Below are 23,843 nucleotides of genomic sequence, written 5' to 3' on the forward strand. Positions count from 1 at the left end.
AATGCAGATGCGTTTCAGTTTGCTGCAGTGCACTATAGTGTGTTACACTAAAAGTTCTGTGACACGCTCTTTTTTGGGGGGGACGTTTTAGTGCATTAGTAGGCCATTATTTTCAATAAGCTGCCTCAATGCAATGCACGTTAATGCATTTGTATCAATGTACCACACAAATATAAATGGACCCCTATATACAGTATGTACTTATAAAGCATACTGGAAAACTACAAGCATAGTATTCGAAAAGGGTCACTTATATTGATTTGTACTGTATTCTTAGTTAAAGGAACATCTTCCACAGAGATCCCAATCATGTGTGTTAACCTTGCAGAATATCTAGGACTCATGTTTGACTTTCTTATTGTGTAGTATGCTCATAGCGCTCTCCAGTATTATTTGCTACCGTGTACAGTATTTTCATTATGTAACTCCATGCTGCGTGATTCTCGTTAGATCTACATTTGGTCTATAAACTATGTGGAGGCTCAGACTGTCCATGTTATTATTTTTTACAGAGCTGTTCAATGAGCTCAAGAGTCTGGATATCTTTCTGGCGGAATTATACCAGTAAGTCTTTCGTTTAGGACCCCATTCACACTGAATTACATCTTTTTCAGCGCTGATTTGAGCTGAGCGACTTTGAGAGACATTAAGCTACAGTGCACATATCGTCGTGCTATGTAGCGTTACTTTTGGCATGGACTTTGTAGCTGCTACATTGGGCTATATCCAATCAAAAGCGGTCTTGATGTGACATAATTCCTCTTCCTGTTTCCTGCTTATGTTCCTGCCTATATTTCTGTGCAAAAGTGACATTTCTGTAGCGCCACAATGTCGCTTAAATTTGTGCGACATTGAGCTAAACCATTTAAGTCTATTGGGCCAAATTGCATGAAATCCACCGAAAAATAGGTAATGTTCCAGCGACAAGCTACAGGGACCTGAGAGATGTGAACATGTGAACAGCTCCATTGAAATGCATTGGAAGAGCTACATTGAGCTGATGTTTGAGCAATTTGTGAGCTGAAATAGCGCTCCAAATCTCTCAGTGTGAATGGGGTCTGATGTTATGATTTATAATGAGCACATAATGAAAAATGCAGATGGCAGACCAGTTAGTTAATTTTATATGCTGCCAATTTATACATTGTGATTAATAATAATATTGTTTTTCTTGCAGTCACATGGATAGTGGGAGTAGTGAGCACCCCAACATCAGCAAAATTCAGAAACAGATTCAGGTACGCTCGTCCTACTTACCTGGCCAGTCTTGTTAATTTTACACATATACAGTATGTGCAGATAACCATATTAGCTACACAGTATCATCAGCCTCCTGCCCTGGTACTAAACTTGTGGCCCTAGTATTTAGTCTATGGCCCTCGGGGTCCCAGCAGACAGTAGTTTGTAATTTCCTTCCCTAGGTGTTTGCTGTGGGACAGTGAGGGGATATTTTAGGCAAGGAAAGGGGGATTAGTGTTTGTATTCTACAGCATTACATACACTCAAAATTATGTGCAGATCTTTGGTGATGGCGATTGCACTTGAGGCCCCCCTTTGTCAATTAAGTTGATTAATACCCATGTGGTGAATAGAAATACCTGTAACAGCAACTTAAAGCATTGCTATCACTCTCTTTTCTGAAATCTGTTTTGTACATTTCAATGTTTTAATGCTTGAAGTTTAAAAGAGAACTATGGGGGTAAGTGTTTTTCCCCATAGTTTTCTTAAGGGTCACGGGAGGACACAAACTAGCATCCGCCCGTGACCCAAAGCTCAGTATACCGCGAGCTACAGCTCACGGTATACCGAGACTGTCACAGCCGGGACAGATCCCGACATTACTGTCAAGATGATGATCCACCCAGCTGCGTGAGTGACAGCGGGCTCTGCCTATCTAGAGGCAGAGCCCGCTGTACCCGCCCCCTCCCCTACTCAGCGCTGGAGGATCAGAGAGGGGAGGGTGGAATCCCTGCAGGGAGTGATGACTGACCGTCACGGCTCTCTGCAGGGATACATCGAGAAGTGAGCGAGCGACGGTATGTGTTCGCTCACTTCCCGATCTATTGAGCTGACGTGTGACAGTTTCATTGTCACACGTCAGCTCTAACTATGAGGATGAGTGATTTTTACTCACCTCATAGTTCTCCTTTAATCTGCTTATATTCTGCCTACCCTGCTTCCTCCCTCCCCAAAAATCAACATGCTAATTATTTATTTTTTTAATAAACCTTTCTGTTGTTATTACATACCTTATTTTAGACCTAAACACATCATCACTGGGTCTCTATGCTTCTCCATGCAATGCAGGCCGATCATGACTGGTGGGAGGGGCCGTCAGGATGTTGTGTATAGCTTTCTGAAACCATTACAGCACCCTGTCTCAGTACTCCACTCAAGAGCCCTTGATGTAAGAAGTGGGCTGGCTCTTGGGAGGAGTTATGCAAATATCGAAAGGCCTTCAGCTGTACTGATTTGAAGTCATGGACAGGAGTGTAGAAAATACAATATGAATTCTGTGGTGATCATCCCCACACAGCTACCTCCTCATGTATCACTTGCCCCTCCATTTCAGATTGTAAGCCCTCAGGGGCAGGGCCCTCCTTACCATCTTGTCTTGAATTGTATTGTGATTGTAACGTCTTCCTTATATTGTAAAGCGCTGCGGAAACTGTTGGCGCTATATAAATACTATGTAATAATAATATAAACCAAAGTATTTGTCATGATGTAAAAACCGTGGCCTTTGCCTGACTCTTCTCACCGCTGTGTACACAGAGAGTCACTCATGAGATGGACATGTGTTACGGGAAGACGGGCAGCTTGTTCCGCAGCGGATCCCGGCAGACGCTCTTCTCCAGCCAGCTGATCCGCTACGCTGATTTGTACGCAGCCACCTTCTTGAACCTCCTCTACTATCCTTTCAGCTACTTGTTCCGGGCGCTGCCTGTACTGGTGAGTCCCTGGTACATGGAGCCTGGATACATTACACAATACCCACCCTCTGAATATTCCAGATGCCTAATTTCATCCAAATACCACTAATATAAATAGGTTATATAAGGTGCCGTGGCCCCCAATCCGATTCAGTGTCCCGTACACATTAGACATGTGCGATTCGTTTTGGAAAAATTCGATTTTCGGAGGAATTTTCTTTATTTGGGGATTCGGATGTATCCAAATTTCCGAATAACAGAAATGACAAATGAAAACGAATCCGAATTTCCTAAAATGACATTTCGGACTAAATTTGTTAGGGGTAGTCTGTACGCATTTTTTTTTCTATGTCACTTTGCTGCAAGGAAACGAACACGAAACGGCAAGGACATTTTGTACAGACTACCACTAACAAATTTCGTCCATTTCTGAATCCCAAAACGAATTGACTTTCGGATCCGAATTCTGAAAAACGAAATAACGCAAAATCCGAATCAAAACGAAACAATTTTTTTGCCGGTGCACGTGTCTAATACACATTGAGGGGAATCTTTCAAAACTGGAGCAGACAAAATCTGGAGCAGCTGTGCATGGCAACCAATCAGCTTCTTTCTTTCATTTTCAAATCTTAACTGAACAAACTGAAGAGAGAAGCTGATTGGCTGCCATGCACAGCTGCTCCAGATTCTGCTCCAATTTTGATAAATTCCCCCAACCCCCACAGCTGTTAAAATGGGGTGCTCAGACTGGGTTCCATTTATTGAAAACTGCATTGAGATGACATCATATAAGCCCTTGCCGTTGTGTTACTCCACATTTCAAGAAAGATGGATGCATTTAGCCCCCATTGACATCTGTACGCTACAACAAAATGCGCAAAGACACCAATACAGGTGTCACTTTGTAAGACACACTGTGGTTATTGTTATTAATGGCACCCCAACGCAGCTTGCGCTTTAACGTGCGTTAAATTGCACCAAACACATTGTAACAAAAGGTTGGGAAGGGCCTTCTTCAACGCTATTCTCATGGGTAGGGCATTCAATAAAATGAATGTTCTGCCCTATATGCTGCGAACATAAACACACATACACGCGCGTGCTGTTGCACTTCTATAATGGTTGCTTAATGCTGTGTCCCAGTCATTTTGTTGTCCAATCGGGGGCCCTCTACTTGGAGTGCGCATGAATATGGTTTGAGACCTGGCTGAAGCAACAAGCACTGAATATACAGTGGTACCTCGGTTCACGATTCTGGTGGCGAACCGAATCAAACTATGATCAGACCGCGATCTCGACTAGAGGAAGCCACGACCAGTGTCAGAGCGGGGAAGATAGCTGCGGTTGTGTTCGTCACCCGATGCGGAGTTCGCAAACAGAAGCAACATTTTGCTGAACTTCCTGTTCGCGAACAGAAGCGTTCATGAACCGAGGTACCACTGTACTTTTGAAGGTGTGAATTTTTACTCTTGTATGATAATGGAGGATGAGCCTGGAGTCTACACTTTATATACAAAGCTTCCATGGGAGAATAGAGAGAACTCCTAAACTTCAGTGTAAAGATGTCCATAGGCTTCAGAGGGTAGTCAACTCTTCTGGCCTCATATATTTGGATCCTCCTTGATGATGCCGTCGGGGGGATCAATTGAGCAGGCAAGCTTACCTATTATAATTGTTCCTTCAAGATGTGCGCTGATAGTTAGGTCTGTTGTGTCCTCACCCCTTCCCACCCCATTTATATGAACATGGTAGGTAGACTTTTTGTATGTGTTTATGGTGTTCCATATAGATATCCTCAAGCAGCAGGTGTAGGTGCCTTTCAGCTGCACCAAGTGCAACCCAATGCAAGCTTGTCTTGTGACCGCCTCTTACAAGCACACTACAAGTTCCTTACAGCTATTCCTACCTGGCAATGCAGCCCTCTTCCTTAATTGAAGAGCTTTTCCAGGAGTGTCCAGGAGTGTCTAAGAGTGGCCAGGCAAAGCTAAATTATGGGCTCTACTACTGCACCCTCTAAGGGCATGTGTGGATGGGACTATGACCCCTTCACAATTGTTTCTCTCAATAAAACTCTATAGGAATTCATAATAAACTGAAGGGCAAATGCAGGAGAACTACACCAATTAAATCTGAATGGTCAACTGATGTCAAGAGGATGTTGCATTTGCCCATCAAACTTGGCTGTATGGCCAGACGCATGAGGGGCCATATTATGGAAAATATATTTACTCCTTCTCCCTCAATAAAAGTCTATGGGAATCCAAAATCAACTAAAGGTCAAACTGCAGATCAACTGCACCAATGAATTCTCAATGGTCAACTGATGTCAAAAGAACGTTGCATTTGCCCATTGAACCCTGCTGCCCCATGCATGAGGGCCATATTTTGGCACATATTTACTTTTTTGCTCCATTACTACTGGTGACTCCTGTTCTCATCTCAGTGTGATGAAACCCGTGACATATGTACATTATAAACCCAGCTATCCCTATGAAGGTTCTTGTTATCACCACCTATTAACACTTTTATACTTTACAGATGCCACATGAATCCACAGTGGACCACATAAGTGTGGACGGTGCAGATACCAGCAAGGCACTCGGGCAGCAGCTCAAACACATCCAAAGGGAAAATGTAAGTGATTGATATATCTGGTACATCGAAAAATCAGGAAAGTTGGGGTTTTTAGGCAGCCGACTGACAACTTACACACCAAGAATTTTTGAAAAAATATATTTTAATTGATTAAAAAGCAAATAGAATTGATAAAATTGACAACATGATTCCCCTGTAAGCTCACTCCACATTGGTTAAATTCATTCATATACAGATGACAATCAGAATTCTTGTGCAATGGAACATGATTGAAAAAACATGATTGAAAAATTCATAAATACATAACATGATTAATATAATGAAAGATGATGGAGGAGCTTGATTTTCTCAACGTTTCGCACTAGATAGCGCTTCTTCAGGAGATGAAGAGGGAAGTTGTCTATACAGTTTAGAGAAAATATATAGAAGATATAAACATAATTGAGCTTCAAACATAGCCACTTGGAACTTGTCTCGTGGTATGGTACACAGGTAGATATATGTATATAAATATATCACCTACCCTTGGAGTCTGTGTGCGTCCCAGTCGTTCCCCCTGGCTCAGACCGTGGAAGAGTAAAAGCGAATGGCAGGGAGGGGAGAGAGAAGGGAGAGAGGATGAAAAGAGGCCCCAGACCCCAGTAGAGGCAGACCCAATCGGTAGATGGCGGGGGTACCTTGTTAGAGAAGCAAATCAGAAAGTTTTCAAATCAATTGATATATCTGGGTCACCCTATGTGGCCGGTGAGTACAACGATGACAAGGGTTTGTTTTCTATAAGATGTCCTTACATGTGCCAATTATGGATCAAAACAGATTGTTCTGGAGCTGTTTTTTAGGGAACTGAACTGTGTATGAGAAGTAAACAGATCTGACATGCGATTTCTTACCCCTCAGATGTCATTAGGACAGGATGCAAAACCTGGATGAATTGTGACCACATCTCTCATATATACAGTCACAGTACATTATTCATTTTTCCTCTATAGCGGGGTAGTCAAACATTGGTGCTCCAGCTGTGGTAAAACTCCCATGAGGCATTGCAAGACGCTGACGGCCACAGCTATGACCTCCAGAGGGAGAGGAGTGATTAGATTTGTATTTTCACCACAATAGACTCCCCGCCGGTCTATTAGTAGGATAGATAACATTTTGGGCCCATCAGAGACCCAAAAAAAGCAAGTGCTGTCTGTATATTACTTTTATACATAACCACCAAATTATATAAATCTATATTTTATGCAGCCAGTTATTAAAAGTAGCAGTGACATCATCACTGTGCTGTACATAGGATGTGCAAAGAGCAGAGCTGTGGGAGGGGCCCAGCAGTCTCTTGGAGACAAGACCAGTCACTCTGCACAAGGAGAGAGAGCAGCAGTGAGCGGTCTTTATTACAGGAAGCCGTGGAGACAAGACCAGTCACTCTGCACAAGGAGAGCGAGCAGCAGTGAGCGGTCTTTGCAGAGATAGCTGTAGTGCCGAGGTTGCCTACCTCTGCATTATCCTGATGAGTTCCCTCTGGGGAAAAATGGGAAGTCTTCTTAACCCTTGCAGCGGGGTTACCGCCCACTGTAAAGGTGAATTGCTCATTTTTGTCCACATGCTAAAATAAAAAAGTTATACGCACCTGAATCGCAGAACCAGCTGACTGCTACTCCATTCCCTCCAGCCTGTTGCCTCCTATACTGCAGCAATAGAATGTCCTTCAGCGACCTCATGTCCTATACACTGTGTATAGAACATGATGACTTACAGATCCTTAGACCACTGCAGCGGAGGGGGAGAGAGGCTCCAGGGACCGGTCTAAGAGCAAGCCGGCTCCGAGGGTCAGAGCACATGAACTAAAGTTATAACTGGAGTTCCTCTTTAATACATTTTTGTTTTGCATTTACTTAGACAGCAGTTTAAATTCATCCAGTATAAGGAAGACTCTGCTCTTTTTTTTTATTCTGCAGGTTCAAGAAGATTGGCTCAAGCTGGTGAACACGGCCAGGTTAAGCCTCGAGGACTCGCCTGCAATGAAAAGTGAACCGGAGAAAAATCCGCCAGCCGTCATGCTCTACTAATGTCACTGATGCGGCAATGCAGAGGGAGGCGTGCATTGTATAACTATTGGTTAGAATCAGCAGAGTGATGTCCTGCATTAATGATGTTCATGATATATTAAACTGTGTGTAGACATCCGTTATATAAGTTATACTGGTTACTATTAGACTTAGGCATCACACTCAAGTGATCACGTTTACTTTAACATGTGTACCTGTCTATGCCGCACATCGACGTACTATAGTTTAGTCTTATAGTAGTTCTGCAAAGGTGTATTTATGGTATTTTAGCTGCTCGGATGGTTGCACTGAAATCATGACTGGCTACAGAAATTCAAGGCAACAGCCACTGGAATAGGTTGCAACTGGTATGCAATGCTGCTCTCTGGTGGTCAGCATGGGAATGACACAAAGCCAGAATCTTCATTATCTGTAACAGTATTTGGTCTGTATAGGACGTCTGTTAAAGTGACACGAAACTCAGGAGTTAAACCTAAAAAATGTATTCATTAACGATTAATAACAATTTATCTTATTTGTGTATCACTCGGCTGTAGATCCTCCAATCATCTCTGAATTTGTGCTGACACTGTCCTTCCTTCTGGAGTGTGGCTACTTTTGTTCACCATAGTCCCTGTGTGTGTTGTAATGTAGTCACCGCTCCAAACTCACTCCCATGATGGACTACAATCTCATTTTACTAACCTAAACATGGGATTGTATTACCTGTTCAAAAAAACCCCCTGGGATTGTAGTCCAGAGGGAGTGAGCTTGGAGCGGTGACTACTTTACAACACACACAGGGACCATGGGGAACAAAAGTAGCCCCCCCTCCAGAAGGAAGGACAGTGTCAGCACCAATTCAGAGATGATCTGACTCCTGAGTTTAGTGTCACCTGTAAAACTTGGGCTATTTGTAGTATGTGTAAGCTTTAAATTAGAAGTGTTTGGAACCTAAGCAGGTGCCCGTTCACTAGTTTATTGCCCCAATTGAACAGTGAGGAAACTTTGCGGGCTAAATCACATCAGTGATAACGCAGCCTTAAAGAAGAACTCCAGGTTTTAGAATAATTAACCCATGCAGTGAAGCTACCCCCGCACTGAAAGGGTTAAATGCTCATTTTGGTCTAGGGACAAAAATAAAGAACATACACTCATCTGATCCTCGGTCCTGCACCAGTGACTGTTCACCTCTCTCCGCTCCAGCTGTAGTATCTCCCTTGGCATCTTCACATCTAATATACCTGTATTAGACGCGATGATGTCATGGGTCCTTGGGCCCGCCAGAGCCGGGGGGAGAAGAGGCTGTGGAGAACTATGGGGTCAGTGCTTTTCCCCATAGTTATCCTAAGGGTAACGGGAGAACATAAACTAGCGTCCTCCCGTCACCCAAAGCTCAGTATTATACTGAGACGCCGCAGCCGGGACGGATCCTGACAATACTGTCTGGATCCACCCAGCTGCATGAGTGACAGCTGGCTCTGCCTATCTGGATACAGAGCCAGCTGTGCCCGCCACCTCCCCCATCTGTTCCGCCAGTCAGCGCTGGAGGAGCAGGGAGGGGGGGATCCCTGCAGGGAGCCGTGAGTGACAGTCACGGCTCTCTGAAAGGACAGGATTGAGAAGTGAGTGAGCGATGTGATGTATGTGTTCGCTCACTTCCCGATCTATTGAGCCGACGTGTGACAGTCTCATTGTCACACGTCGGCTCAAACTATGAGGATGAGTGATTTTCACTCACCTCATAGTTCTCCTTTAATGCTGAACTCTGGGCACACAAAAAAAAAAAATATATTTTAGTATATATAGATCAATAGCCACAAAGGATATAAAAATACTTCGTGTGCACCAAATGCCTTTGGAAAGCCTATTATGATCTTATAAAGTAGCAGTGACATCATCATTGTGCAGTACATAGGATGTGCAGACAGAAGAGCTGTGGGAGGGACCCAGCAGGCTGCCTGCAGAAAACTACAGGAAGGGGCGGAGACAAGACCAGTCACCCTGCACAAGGAGAGAGGGAGCAGCAGTGAGCGGTCTTTATTACAGGAGGGGGGCGGAGACAAGACCAGTCACTCTGCACAAGGGGAGAGAGCAGCAGTGAGCGGTCTTTATTACCGGAAGCTCCAAGTGTCACACTGGATTACTGCACAGCTCTGGATGAAATACACAAAGCTCACCGAGACTCCAGAAACAATACACAGGAGTGACTTGTTTTTTTTATACGTGTTTACCCCGGAGTTCAGCTTTATCAAACTAGAATTCACCTCTCTATGTGATGAGCAGTAATTATACAGCACGGATTGGACTCTATGTGATCAGATTGACACTTGACAAGGGCTGCCGTAACATTTACTTGCTGAGGAAGGGAAGTTCCTATAAACTATTGTTTTCTTTAAACTGACCAAAGCTACAAATATTGAATGCAATCTTTTCTTGCTACTTATAAGACGAGTAGTTGTGTTTATCTAGGATTTGTTTTGTAACCGTTCTTAAATATTACAAATAAGAAGTGAAGACTAATAAAAATCATATTTTGTTATAGTGTAATATGTAGAAGAGGTAGACTGCCCTGGAAGGTATCACAGTGTTCCCTGTCAGTGTGTAAAGTGGAACTGAAGCCAACACTTTCTTTTCTCTTAGTTTTGGATACAGTAATCGGTCCCATCGGGAAGATTCCGCTTCAATTCCTGTCTGATGACTACAACAGGAAGTGAAAGGAAAACCCTCCAAAGAGGGATCCCTGGTTGCCACCAGAATTAGCGGCCCCACTGGAAGATTTCCCATCTATTCCTGTTCTGATGACAACCTAAAAATGATGATTTTCTTTCATTAAACATTCAAAAATCATCTGATTTGTAGTGTGAATTTTCCAGCGAGCGGTGACATGATAGAGGGAGTAATAAGGAACCGATTACAGCTTGTATGCACAGGTACACTTGGATAGCAAGGGGAATAACATGGGTTACTATGGCTGAGATTGGGTTTAGAAGAAACCTTTCCTGAAAAGGACTCGGCGCCTGCCATTGCTATTACATTGTGCAAATGCTGGTTTCCTGGCCATTATGTTTACCCTCTTACTTTAATACTTTGTGCCCCTGACCTGGAACATGCATGGAAATAAGGACGTGAGACTCTACGTCAGGGGTAGCCAAACTCCGGCCCTCCAGCTGTGTTGAAACTACAAATCCCATGATGCATCTGTCTCCTGGAGTCATGTCTGTGGCTGTGAGAATCTTGCAATGCCTCATGGGATTTGTAGTTCCACCACAGCTGGAGGTCCGGAGTTTGGCTACCCCTGCTCTATGTGTATGCATATTTATCCTTCCAGGTCATGGATATTAACCTTATTGGACTGATCATTGTACTAGCCAAGCCACTAGACCAGGGGTAGCCAACCTCCAGCCCCCCCAGCTGTAGTGAAACTACAAATCCCATGATGCATCTCTCTCCGGGAGTCATGCCTGTGAGAATCTTGCAATGCCTCATGGGATTTGTAGTTCCACCTCAGCTGAAGGGCCGGGGTCTGGCTACCCCTGGACTACACTCTTCAGAAGGGGCTTGGCAATGGCAGCCCCGATGGGTCTCTAAGGAAAGGTTTTCTTGGTCAGGAGTTCAAGCGGACATTTACCCCCTTTCACTAGAGAAATCGCACCAGCATGGGGCTCTGCTTGCTGATGTGAAATCATCTTACATTCATTAAACAAACATTTTTTTCTTTTACTTACAATCACTGTTTTTTCTCTTCCTGGTTGAGTGAGGCACTGGTGATGTAGCCCTGGCCTCACAGATGCTTCCTAGGAAGAATCACCAGCGCCTTCCTGGGAAATCTCATCTGTAAACTGAAAAATCTCAGGGGAAATGTTTTACCCCCTCAGATGATGTGCACTGTCATGTCACATGTGCCAGAGTTCCAGGAAGTAATGGGAGATGGATTTATCTGCCCTTTAAAAAAAGAAAGGTATACAGAGAATAATAAGCCGCTTATAAGTATCTGCTCGGAGATTCCCATTGCTAGACTAAGGTGCCTTTGTTATCAAGGAGGAAGCTCCACTTTAACGTCGTGTATTCCGAATCATGAATTTGTTTTATCTTCGTGCCAACACACTGGATGCAGTGTACACGGTACAATCAGTTGTGGTGATACCTTCTATGTAACATCTATTCAGAGCTGCCTTTGTCATGTTTCCATTTTGATATTTTTGGCATTAATATACATTGTTCACATATTTTGGAATTGTCAATAAACTTTTATTAAAAACAGAGAGAGGATTTGCTGGGAGTCTGCGTCCTTCATGCTTGCTTGGGAGAGGGATCTGGGTCTATCGGAGGAGGATATTTATATGTTCACACTGTCTCTATTTCCACTCACCTTCAAGAAAAGTACTATAAAGTTCTTTCAGGGTGATACAGGTGTCCGGGTACATTTCACCGTATCTCCCCATCCTCCCAACAGGTGCTGGAGATGCTTGAAGGAAACAGGTACATGCCTTAATTTTTGGTGGAGTTGTGATAAAATACAACCTTTCTGGTAGAAAGTTGAGGAGATCTATTGTGCTGCACAATCCATGTCCCTCCAGTTTCCAGGATGGAAATCTACAGCGGCTCCCTCCTCGGCCACATGGGCAGCTGTTATGAACGAGATAGTGAACACAGAGGGCCTGATAGCGGAAGACAAACGGCAGACAGAAGTTCCTGGGGAAATCTGGTCTGGGTGGGTCACTTGTCTAATAACTTAAGACCCCATTCACACTGAGCTACATCAAAACCAGCGTTTTCTCAGCGCTGATTTTGAACTGAGCGACATTGGCAGTCTATCAAAGCCTATGGGGGCCAAATCGCACAAAATCCGCTGGAAAAATAGGTCATGTTCAAGCAACAAACTTGAGCTTCAAGCTACATTGAGCTGCGAGATGTGAACAGCTCCATTGAAATGCATTGGACGAGCTCCATTGAGCGATATTTGAGCGGAAATCGCGCAACAAATCACTCAGTGTAAATGGGGTCTAAGGGACAAGCTAAACTAGGGTTCTGACCACTACCTCACTTTCTTTTCGGTAATTCCCGTGTCTTCTCTCTGTGGTCTGTTTTCTCTCTCTTCATCCATTCCTTGTCCTCTCTCTCTCCGGAGCGTCTTTCCCTTTTTGTATTTTCGTTTTCTTTCTCCTTGGTCTAATGCCCTTCCCTTTTCTTTCTTTTTTCCTTCTTGATCTTGGGGTCAACGTCTTTTCTTTTGATTTCTTAAATTATGATCTTCTCATGTTTCCTTGCAGTATATTATTACCCCGGAGAGTGCATTACTGTTAAAGCTAGCACCAGCGTACGACCATGTTCAGGTCCTCTAGATCAGGGTTCAAAATTTCCACTCGCCTGCTCGCATTTGGCGAGTGGAAATGCAGTGCAGGTGAGTGGAAATTCCTGTCGGGCTTGCGGTCTCAGACCACGTATATGAATCGTGGGAGCAGCTGCTCCTGCTGGTCTGTCTCCCTTCCTTTCGGCCAGAGATCGTCAATGAGCTCCGGGTCAAAAACAAAGTGATTAGTAAGGTCTGCAGACCTTACTAATCACCCTAGATCACCAGGGATCTGCCTGCTCACCTCCTCTCTGCACAAAGACAAGCAGGTGAGGGGGGCTTCATTGTATTATTTTACATTGTGGGGGCAGGGAACAAGGGGAGAATGTGGGGATGGGCAGGGAGCTTTATGGTAATGCTAATATTTATTCTTGTAACTTTATTTGGCATAAAACATGTAACAGTCTCTTTGATAAGATTTAAGAGGGTGTGTTTAGGGGCGGAGTTAAGGACACAGGAGGGTGGGCAACTGATGGCGAGTAACTCTAAAGGCCTGGCTGGTAGCTCAGGACTTGAAATTTTGACCCCCCTACTACTTACGCTGGATGCATAACCGATTCTGTAACATCAGCTCTGTTTATACCTTTTCTTTTTTTCTGTTCTTTGTTCTAAAAACTTTTTATAAAACCTTGTTTGCCCCAAAAAAAAATTCAGTCTGTTAATGATTACCGGAAATACTTTATTTATTTTTTTTGTTTAAAAACAATACCAGCCTCCACCGTGAATTTCAGCAAGTAACAAACTCCAAGGGGAGGAATTTATCAAAAACCGGAGCAGTTGCCCAGTTGAGATTTAAAAACGAACCAGAGAAGCTGATTGGTTGCTGTGCACAGCTGCTCCAGATTTGATAAATTCCCCTCCAAATCTTTCAAGGAAGTGGTTTGATATCCATATTTCATATATGCACACACATATAAAAAGTACAATACACAATACTTTACTAAAAACACTGAAAAAGGATCTTAAAAAAATACCTTAAAGATTTGCATGTTAAGAAAAAAAAAAAGATTTGCATGTTAAGAAAAAAAAAAAGAAGTGCAAAATACAAAAATAGTTTACTCTCCAGAGTCCTGAAGAAAAGGGTGTCCCGTGTAGGATACAATGTATAAAGAGCTTCTGCTACATGGCAGAGTAAAGGAGTCATGTCTCTGTCCACAGAGTGTCTGTGAAGGTTCATTCATCCAGGTCGGGGGATATCTGTAAAAAATAAGTCAAGGCAACTGGACTTGCTGTAATTTTCTTGAAGACGTTTCAGTGGCCGGCCAGCCAACCAGCTTTCTCCATTCAGAATGACTTGTACAAAAAATTGATCTGGGAATAAATACGGTCAATGTTGCTCCAATCTGCTAGTCACAACCAGGTGAAATTATGCAAATGAAATCAACACTTGGTTGTGACTAACAGATTATATGGATTGGAGCGACAGTCTCCATATTTATTCTCAGATAATTTTTTGTACAAGTCATTCTGAATGGAGAAAGCTGGTTGGCTGACCAGTGAAACATCTTCAAGAAAATTACAGCAAGTCCAGTTGCCTTGACTTATTTTTTACAGATATCTCCACAGAGCTTTTTACAGGAGCGAGCAGATCTCTACCCCCTACAGGTAATGATGTCCTATGTACTGAATTCAGGTCAATACACCTAATGGTTCTTATAAAGAATCAATTTTAATGTTCTTTGGTATCGCTGTGTTAAAGGATCAATACCATAGAATGCACACAAAGCATCAGAGACGCGTGCACCCTACATCAGCAGAAAAGGTTTAGGCAGCACATACCATTAGGCTCAGATGAGGAGTTTATATAGCAAAGTACCTCCTCGAAGTAGGCTCGGTCTTCCATGGATGGATAGAACGCTACAAGAGCCATACTGGGGAGACAGACCTTTCATCCAGGACTTCTCCTACAAGTCAGATTTCTTTGATAGGTCCAAGATTAGACTTGATATTATATGTGAGCTCCTGGAACACAGCACAACCCTGACCATGCATATGGTCTATATCGCCTGATGGTGACAGAGCACTTCTTATAGTCCTAATACTGTTAATACACTTCTCCATTTTTAAACTGTAAACACCACACAAACAGAAAAAAAGCTCTATGACCAAGTCCATGATTGGGTGAAACGCGTCAGAGGCGGGAGGGGGGGGGGGCGACCTGGAGCAGGACACCAGTGATGTGGTGCAAGCTATGGAGGGAGGACACGTGCTCCCAGCTGCAAGTACCCGGCTCATTCCTTTCCTGAGCCGAGGAGCAGCGGTGCTTCTTTTGTGTGTTCTCCTTGTAAACCTCACACTCCTGCAAAAATAGGTTTATATTTGCAGACTAAGGGTTTATTGAAACCCTTTTCCTAAAATGCACACAGTATGAGAAAAATATGCACTACTGAAGTGCACACAACTGGGCATGGCTCTGTGCACACTTCTACAGGTAAAACAAATACCATATCTGGCCACAGGCTCGGGTGCACCTTATAGTGGCTCTGCACTTCAGATGCAGTGCTAATATTATACAGTTACACACTTCTCTATCTGAACACACAGCATAACACAAATATATGTTATTGTGTTCATCAGCTGCATAGCCCCTATATACTTATATCAGGATGAGGGTATCGGTCTTCTGGTCATATATAAAATGACAGGAAGAGTGTTGATGGCCAATGTCCTGGCACATAGCGTGCTGCCTGCTTTCCGAGACAGTAGTCACTTCCAGTGCACTCCTCCCAATTGGCTCTGAATGATCTCATACAGTTTAAGGTCATAAGTGAATTTTGTATGTCACTGTCATTTATGACACTGGGAAAAGGCGAACATTTTACAGCTGACGTTTATCCCGTGAGATATACTTATGATAGTAAACACACCCGGCATTCCACCTTTTCTTCTTACCCAGCCTGTAGTATGGTTACATTAGTCAAACCTGAATCACACGTCAGATTTTAGGTGGCTAATAAACAAGTGTCTTGTTCCAAGATGTCTGTGCCCCATAAAGCTCGTTTAAATTACCTTTAGGTTGACCTGATATTAATCACAAGTTTTTATTTACATCACACTTCACCCTCTGAGCTGTCCTGCTTTACCATACTAAGGATGGGGTGATCTGCTTCCTCTGGGAGAGCTTCATTTCTCACATACAGGTAAGCCTCTGTGTCAGACATGTCCATGACCCCCTCCAGAGAAGCCATCACAATGTCATGTTCCTTTACTACCTGCGGATACTGACCCGCCGACTGATGGATCCGCAGTGACCTCCGCACTGGAGTCAGACACTTCCATTCCTGTCTGCTTCCATCCTTTTTCTTCTTGCTGCATATGCAAAAAGTGGACATCAGATAAACGCAGATTAAAAGGGTATTTTTCTATCAAATAAGACTGAACAGTATGTCGATCACTCTTCTGATGTATTATAATGTACAACATGAACATTTTACATGCACCACAAAGCAAGCCTTTAGCATCATCTGCTGCAGGGGTAGCCACCCCTTCGCACCTAGCAGGTAGACTCACCATGGATCCATCAGCCAGGGCATCCAGACAACACAATGGGTCAATGTTCATATAACTCGTTTTGGATTAGGTGGAGAAGATTTATACCCATGGTAGACAACCTCGACACTCCAGCTGCGGTAAAACTACAAATTTCATCGTGTTTCTGGGAGTCATACCTGTGGCTGTCAGAGTCTTGCAGTGCCTCATGTGATTTGTAGTTCCACACCCGTGATGGACTGCAATCTCAATACAAATGAGTAAACTAAACACGAGACTGTAGTCCATCCCAGGAGTGAGCTTGGAGCGGTGACTACTTTACAACACACACGGGGACCATGGGGAACAAAAGTAGCCACCCTCCAGAAGGAAGGACAGTGTCTGCACCAATTCAGAGATGATTTGAGGCTCTACAGCCGAGTGATAACAACAATGTATCTTATTTGTGTATCAGTTAGGCCCCATTCACACACGAATCAGCCTGCACGTACAGCTCCGTGCCAAGTAGCTGCCGGGAAAGACAGGTGCTGCGTGCGATTAGAACACAGCCCCCCGTTCTTCTCTATGGGGGTATGCGGCCGTACGCCCCCCTATGCTCACCTCATTTGCAGGTCCGTAGGGGCGCGGGTGATTGTATTGTTAGAAAGGAATGAGAGCGAGAGAGAGAGAGAGAAAGGAATGAGAGAGAGAGAGAGAAAGGAATGAGAGCGAGAGAGAAAGGAATGAGAGCGAGAGAGAAAGGAATGAGAGCGAGAGAGAAAGGAATGAGAGCGAGAGAGAAAGGAATGAGAGCGAGAGAGAAAGGAATGAGAGCGAGAGAGAAAGGAATGAGAGCGAGAGAGAAAGGAATGAGAGCGAGAGAGAAAGGAATGAGAGCGAGAGAGAAAGGAATGAGAGCGAGAGAGAAAGGAATGAGAGCGAGAGAGAAAGGAATGAGAGCGAGAGAGAAAGGAATGAGAGCGAGAGAGAAAGGAATGAGAGCGAGAGAGAAAGGAATGAGAGCGAGAGAGAAAGGAATGAGAGCGAGAGAGAAAGGAATGAGAGCGAGAGAGAAAGGAATGAGAGCGAGAGAGAAAGGAATGAGAGCGAGAGAGAAAGGAATGAGAGCGAGAGAGAAAGGAATGAGAGCGAGAGAGAAAGGAATGAGAGCGAGAGAGAAAGGAATGAGAGCGAGAGAGAAAGGAATGAGAGCGAGAGAGAAAGGAATGAGAGCGAGAGAGAAAGGAATGAGAGCGAGAGAGAAAGGAATGAGAGCGAGAGAGAAAGGAATGAGAGCGAGAGAGAAAGGAATGAGAGCGAGAGAGAAAGGAATGAGAGCGAGAGAGAAAGGAATGAGAGCGAGAGAGAAAGGAATGAGAGCGAGAGAGAAAGGAATGAGAGCGAGAGAGAAAGGAATGAGAGCGAGAGAGAAAGGAATGAGAGCGAGAGAGAAAGGAATGAGAGCGAGAGAGAAAGGAATGAGAGCGAGAGAGAAAGGAATGAGAGCGAGAGAGAAAGGAATGAGAGCGAGAGAGAAAGGAATGAGAGCGAGAGAGAAAGGAATGAGAGCGAGAGAGAAAGGAATGAGAGCGAGAGAGAAAGGAATGAGAGCGAGAGAGAAAGGAATGAGAGCGAGAGAGAAAGGAATGAGAGCGAGAGAGAAAGGAATGAGAGCGAGAGAGAAAGGAATGAGAGCGAGAGAGAAAGGAATGAGAGCGAGAGAGAAAGGAATGAGAGCGAGAGAGAAAGGAATGAGAGCGAGAGAGAAAGGAATGAGAGCGAGAGAGAAAGGAATGAGAGCGAGAGAGAAAGGAATGAGAGCGAGAGAGAAAGGAATGAGAGCGAGAGAGAAAGGAATGAGAGCGAGAGAGAAAGGAATGAGAGCGAGAGAGAAAGGAATGAGAGCGAGAGAGAAAGGAATGAGAGCGAGAGAGAAAGGAATGAGAGCGAGAGAGAAAGGAATGAGAGCGAGAGAGAAAGGAATGAGAGCGAGAGAGAAAGGAATGAGAGCGAGAGAGAAAGGAATGAGAGCGAGAGAGAAAGGAATGAGAGCGAGAGAGAAAGGAATGAGAGCGAGAGAGAAAGGAATGAGAGCGAGAGAGAAAGGAATGAGAGCGAGAGAGAAAGGAATGAGAGCGAGAGAGAAAGGAATGAGAGCGAGAGAGAAAGGAATGAGAGCGAGAGAGAAAGGAATGAGAGCGAGAGAGAAAGGAATGAGAGCGAGAGAGAAAGGAATGAGAGCGAGAGAGAAAGGAATGAGAGCGAGAGAGAAAGGAATGAGAGCGAGAGAGAAAGGAATGAGAGCGAGAGAGAAAGGAATGAGAGCGAGAGAGAAAGGAATGAGAGCGAGAGAGAAAGGAATGAGAGCGAGAGAGAAAGGAATGAGAGCGAGAGAGAAAGGAATGAGAGCGAGAGAGAAAGGAATGAGAGCGAGAGAGAAAGGAATGAGAGCGAGAGAGAAAGGAATGAGAGCGAGAGAGAAAGGAATGAGAGCGAGAGAGAAAGGAATGAGAGCGAGAGAGAAAGGAATGAGAGCGAGAGAGAAAGGAATGAGAGCGAGAGAGAAAGGAATGAGAGCGAGAGAGAAAGGAATGAGAGCGAGAGAGAAAGGAATGAGAGCGAGAGAGAAAGGAATGAGAGCGAGAGAGAAAGGAATGAGAGCGAGAGAGAAAGGAATGAGAGCGAGAGAGAAAGGAATGAGAGCGAGAGAGAAAGGAATGAGAGCGAGAGAGAAAGGAATGAGAGCGAGAGAGAAAGGAATGAGAGCGAGAGAGAAAGGAATGAGAGCGAGAGAGAAAGGAATGAGAGCGAGAGAGAAAGGAATGAGAGCGAGAGAGAAAGGAATGAGAGCGAGAGAGAAAGGAATGAGAGCGAGAGAGAAAGGAATGAGAGCGAGAGAGAAAGGAATGAGAGCGAGAGAGAAAGGAATGAGAGCGAGAGAGAAAGGAATGAGAGCGAGAGAGAAAGGAATGAGAGCGAGAGAGAAAGGAATGAGAGCGAGAGAGAAAGGAATGAGAGCGAGAGAGAAAGGAATGAGAGCGAGAGAGAAAGGAATGAGAGCGAGAGAGAAAGGAATGAGAGCGAGAGAGAAAGGAATGAGAGCGAGAGAGAAAGGAATGAGAGCGAGAGAGAAAGGAATGAGAGCGAGAGAGAAAGGAATGAGAGCGAGAGAGAAAGGAATGAGAGCGAGAGAGAAAGGAATGAGAGCGAGAGAGAAAGGAATGAGAGCGAGAGAGAAAGGAATGAGAGCGAGAGAGAAAGGAATGAGAGCGAGAGAGAAAGGAATGAGAGCGAGAGAGAAAGGAATGAGAGCGAGAGAGAAAGGAATGAGAGCGAGAGAGAAAGGAATGAGAGCGAGAGAGAAAGGAATGAGAGCGAGAGAGAAAGGAATGAGAGCGAGAGAGAAAGGAATGAGAGCGAGAGAGAAAGGAATGAGAGCGAGAGAGAAAGGAATGAGAGCGAGAGAGAAAGGAATGAGAGCGAGAGAGAAAGGAATGAGAGCGAGAGAGAAAGGAATGAGAGCGAGAGAGAAAGGAATGAGAGCGAGAGAGAAAGGAATGAGAGCGAGAGAGAAAGGAATGAGAGCGAGAGAGAAAGGAATGAGAGCGAGAGAGAAAGGAATGAGAGCGAGAGAGAAAGGAATGAGAGCGAGAGAGAAAGGAATGAGAGCGAGAGAGAAAGGAATGAGAGCGAGAGAGAAAGGAATGAGAGCGAGAGAGAAAGGAATGAGAGCGAGAGAGAAAGGAATGAGAGCGAGAGAGAAAGGAATGAGAGCGAGAGAGAAAGGAATGAGAGCGAGAGAGAAAGGAATGAGAGCGAGAGAGAAAGGAATGAGAGCGAGAGAGAAAGGAATGAGAGCGAGAGAGAAAGGAATGAGAGCGAGAGAGAAAGGAATGAGAGCGAGAGAGAAAGGAATGAGAGCGAGAGAGAAAGGAATGAGAGCGAGAGAGAAAGGAATGAGAGCGAGAGAGAAAGGAATGAGAGCGAGAGAGAAAGGAATGAGAGCGAGAGAGAAAGGAATGAGAGCGAGAGAGAAAGGAATGAGAGCGAGAGAGAAAGGAATGAGAGCGAGAGAGAAAGGAATGAGAGCGAGAGAGAAAGGAATGAGAGCGAGAGAGAAAGGAATGAGAGCGAGAGAGAAAGGAATGAGAGCGAGAGAGAAAGGAATGAGAGCGAGAGAGAAAGGAATGAGAGCGAGAGAGAAAGGAATGAGAGCGAGAGAGAAAGGAATGAGAGCGAGAGAGAAAGGAATGAGAGCGAGAGAGAAAGGAATGAGAGCGAGAGAGAAAGGAATGAGAGCGAGAGAGAGAGAGAGAAAGGAATGAGAGAGAGAGAGAGAGAAAGGAATGAGAGAGGGAGAGAAAGGAATGAGAGAGGGAGAGATTGCGAGAGAGAAAGGAATGAGAGCGAGAGAGAAAGGAATGAGAGCGAGAGGGAAAGGAATGAGAGCGAGAGGGAAAGGAATGAGAGCGAGAGGGAAAGGAATGAGAGAGAGAAAGGGATAAAAGAGCGAGAGAGAAAGGAATGAGAGAGAGAGAGAGAAAGGAATGAGAGAGAGAGAGAAAGGAATGAGAGAGAAAGGAATGAGAGAGAGAGAGAAAGGAATGAGAGAGAGAGAGAGAGAAAGGAATGAGAGAGGGAGAGAAAGGAATGAGAGAGGGAGAGATTGCGAGAGAGAAAGGAATGAGAGCGAGAGAGAAAGGAATGAGAGCGAGAGGGAAAGGAATGAGAGCGAGAGGGAAAGGAATGAGAGCGAGAGGGAAAGGAATGAGAGAGAGAAAGGGATAAAAGAGCGAGAGAGAAAGGAATGAGAGAGAGAGATGTTTTTTTCCGTTGTTGTGTTACAAATGTAACACAGGTACGATGCCAAGAAATCGAAAAGTGGGCCAACTAGATCTGCAGAATTATGGCCAATTTTAGGAGTGATGAAAATGAAAAGGAACCCATTACCTGGTGATCGAGGTAACCTGGAATTTGACTGCAGAGCCCTGGTCACACACTCCCATTTCAGAGCATGGTGTCCCGTGAACATGTACATCCTTCTCATCGTCCTGATCACTGTCCTCATTAGGCAACGGTCCAAAGGTAACAACTACAAAACACCAGACAAAGGAAACATGACATAAGGACTTCACAAGACTCTCATGGCCAAAAAAGATGAAGTGGAAGACAATTACCTTTAGATTTCTTGTTTCTTTTGCTCATAATGTCAAAGACAACTTCTCGCAACTCATCAATTGGCTGCAAAACGAAATACAATTTCAAGATTTCAAACAGGATTTGTGACAAGTTCATGTATAGACCTGACAGAATGCATGCCGAGTCAACTACACAGTACTCCAACGCTGATCATTGTTCAAAAAAAAAAAAAAGCGCCCAAATGCCCCCAATGCCTATCCCAATACCAGAACATCCAGTAACAGGAAGCCAGGTGGCGAGTCATTACACGCTGCCCAGCTCCCTGATTGTTTGGGAAGGCGGTTCCATGCTCCCCATCACCAAGGAGCATGGAACTGGCTTCCTGATTGGCCAGAAACACGGCTCCATGCTCCCTTGGAAGCTGGGCGGCCTGTCATTACCCGCCCCCCCAGCTTCCCGATTGGCCAGTGTAGTGTTTCCCCTCTTTTTGGTCCTTTTAGTGAATAACTTCAGACAGAGTGGTAATTAGCAGTCTTATTTACTTAGTTTGTGTGAGGAGAAGAGCTCTTCACATCCAGGCAGGAGAACACAGATTGCCAGCATGTCCATAAGTAGTCCTTCCTTAAATACTGCATGCCGTGTACCCAGGCAGGGACCTGCAGTGTTATTTCTTGGAGTATTGTTACTTACATTTAGTATGGCAGCACCTCAGGGTTCATCCTCTGCTTCCAGTCACACAACCAACTCTTCCAGGTCACAGTTTAACTGCCAGCATTCTGTGTGCCACGTCCCCTTCCTGCTCTCTGTGGCAACATGCACAGTGCCCGTAACCAAGGAAACCATAACTTCCCACATCCCATAAGACAACATTACACCTAGAAAGCCGGCTCAATGCTTCATCGTCACCTGGTGATGGGGGGGGGGAGCATGGAGGTGGCTTCCCGGCTAATCGGGAACCCAGGCGGTGTCATTACACACCGCCCGGCTTCCTTCATGGGACTTCTGATATCGGTATTTGGTATCGGCGAGTACCAAAGTATTGGTATTCGTACTTGATACCGAAAAACATCCCTAATCAGGGCAACCTACCACCCACGCTCGGGTCATTTTACAGTGTGCATACAAACCAAACTAATCAAGACAACCTACCACCAACACTTTAGAACTTTTTTTTTTTTTTTTAAATTTCAACAAATTATTTGAACCCACAATTGTTATAAATGTATTGTTAGCAACTCTTGGAAAGGCCGCAAGGACAGAGAAACTTACGTTTTCCTTAAACATTACACATTTCGAAAAGCCAAAAGTTTTAATCGTCTCCATGCACTGCACAATCAGAGCATATTCAGAAACAAACAACTTTAAAAAGGAAACCTGTCATAAGAAGAAATCTGCAGGCTTTGCTATTCTTCTGAAAATGGCCAGCAGCTTGGTTGTCATGCTGGCCCAGTGGCTTCATTTCGGAGCTAGAACAAGTAAGAGACTTATGACAACCAGAAGTCAGAATTTTCTTCCAGCTGCTTCATTTGCTGCATGCCTGTTCCAGATCTGTGACTCTAAAGTACCAAAGCCAAACACAGCCAGGCAACTAGAATTCTCAGAGGGCAGCCCTCGTATTTTAGATCTGACAGGCATACTTCAATAGATATTAAGGAGGTGAAATGTTCATACAACAGTTAAGATTCCCAATCACATCATCAAAATAGTTTGATCGATCTGCTCATTGTAGTCAGGCTGAGCGGCAAGCTTCTTCGGGACCTGCGTTGACATTCATTTAGCATCTCTAGACTGGCTGTGTCCAGTATCGAAGTCATATCCTGATCTCCTCCCGTGACCCAAAGCTCAGTATATAGCGAGCTACAGCTCGTGGTATACTGAGACGCTGCAGTCGGGACGGATCCTGACAATACTGTCGACATCCACCCAGCTGTGTGAGTGACAGCTGGCTCTACCCATCTAGAGGCAGAGCCAGCTGTGCCCGCCACCTGCCTCGTTCGTTCCTCCACTCAGCGCTGGGGGATCAGAGCGGGGAGGGGGATCAGAGCGGGGAGCTGTGACTAACGGTCACTGCTCTCTGCAGGGAGATGATCGAGAAGTGAGCTCACTTCCCGATCTATTGAGCTGGCTCGAACTATGAGGATGAGTGATTTTCACTCACCTCATAGTTCTCCTTTAAAGAACTGTCATGTTGGAAAGCAATGCCAAGGCAGCATAAAAGAGTAGAAAAATGAACATATGGCAAGAAAGGTTTCAGTTAAGGTTTTTGGATTATGCCAAATTAAAATACATTTAAACTCAGAATGGTCTGAG

General features: G+C 44.6%; 2 protein-coding genes across 2 annotated transcripts in view; one reads left to right on the forward strand and one right to left on the reverse strand.

Annotated features, from left to right (window-relative positions):
* LOC108785585 (cytosolic purine 5'-nucleotidase-like) overlaps positions 1 to 7,594 on the forward strand; it is a 54,438-nt gene extending 46,844 nt beyond the window's left edge. The window contains exons 14-18 of the mRNA XM_018554676.1: positions 513 to 564; positions 1,178 to 1,238; positions 2,776 to 2,952; positions 5,472 to 5,567; positions 7,484 to 7,594. Of these exons, the coding sequence (XP_018410178.1) occupies positions 513 to 564; positions 1,178 to 1,238; positions 2,776 to 2,952; positions 5,472 to 5,567; positions 7,484 to 7,594 (497 nt within the window). The remainder of the gene's footprint in view (positions 1 to 512; positions 565 to 1,177; positions 1,239 to 2,775; positions 2,953 to 5,471; positions 5,568 to 7,483) is intronic.
* Positions 7,595 to 15,976: 8,382 nt separating this feature from the next.
* On the reverse strand, positions 15,977 to 21,599 carry LOC108785586 (cytoskeleton-associated protein 2-like). The gene is made up of 3 exons (XM_018554677.1): positions 21,572 to 21,599; positions 21,345 to 21,486; positions 15,977 to 16,235 (listed from the first exon to the last, which is right to left on the reverse strand). The coding sequence occupies exons 1-3, from the start codon at positions 21,597 to 21,599 to the stop codon at positions 15,977 to 15,979; spliced, it is 429 nt and encodes a 142-aa protein (XP_018410179.1).
* Positions 21,600 to 23,843: the final 2,244 nt, after the last annotated feature.

The sequence above is a fragment of the Nanorana parkeri genome, unplaced genomic scaffold, assembly GCF_000935625.1.
Source record: "Nanorana parkeri isolate BGI_ZX_2015 unplaced genomic scaffold, ASM93562v1 scaffold169, whole genome shotgun sequence".
Taxonomy (NCBI): domain Eukaryota; kingdom Metazoa; phylum Chordata; class Amphibia; order Anura; family Dicroglossidae; genus Nanorana; species Nanorana parkeri.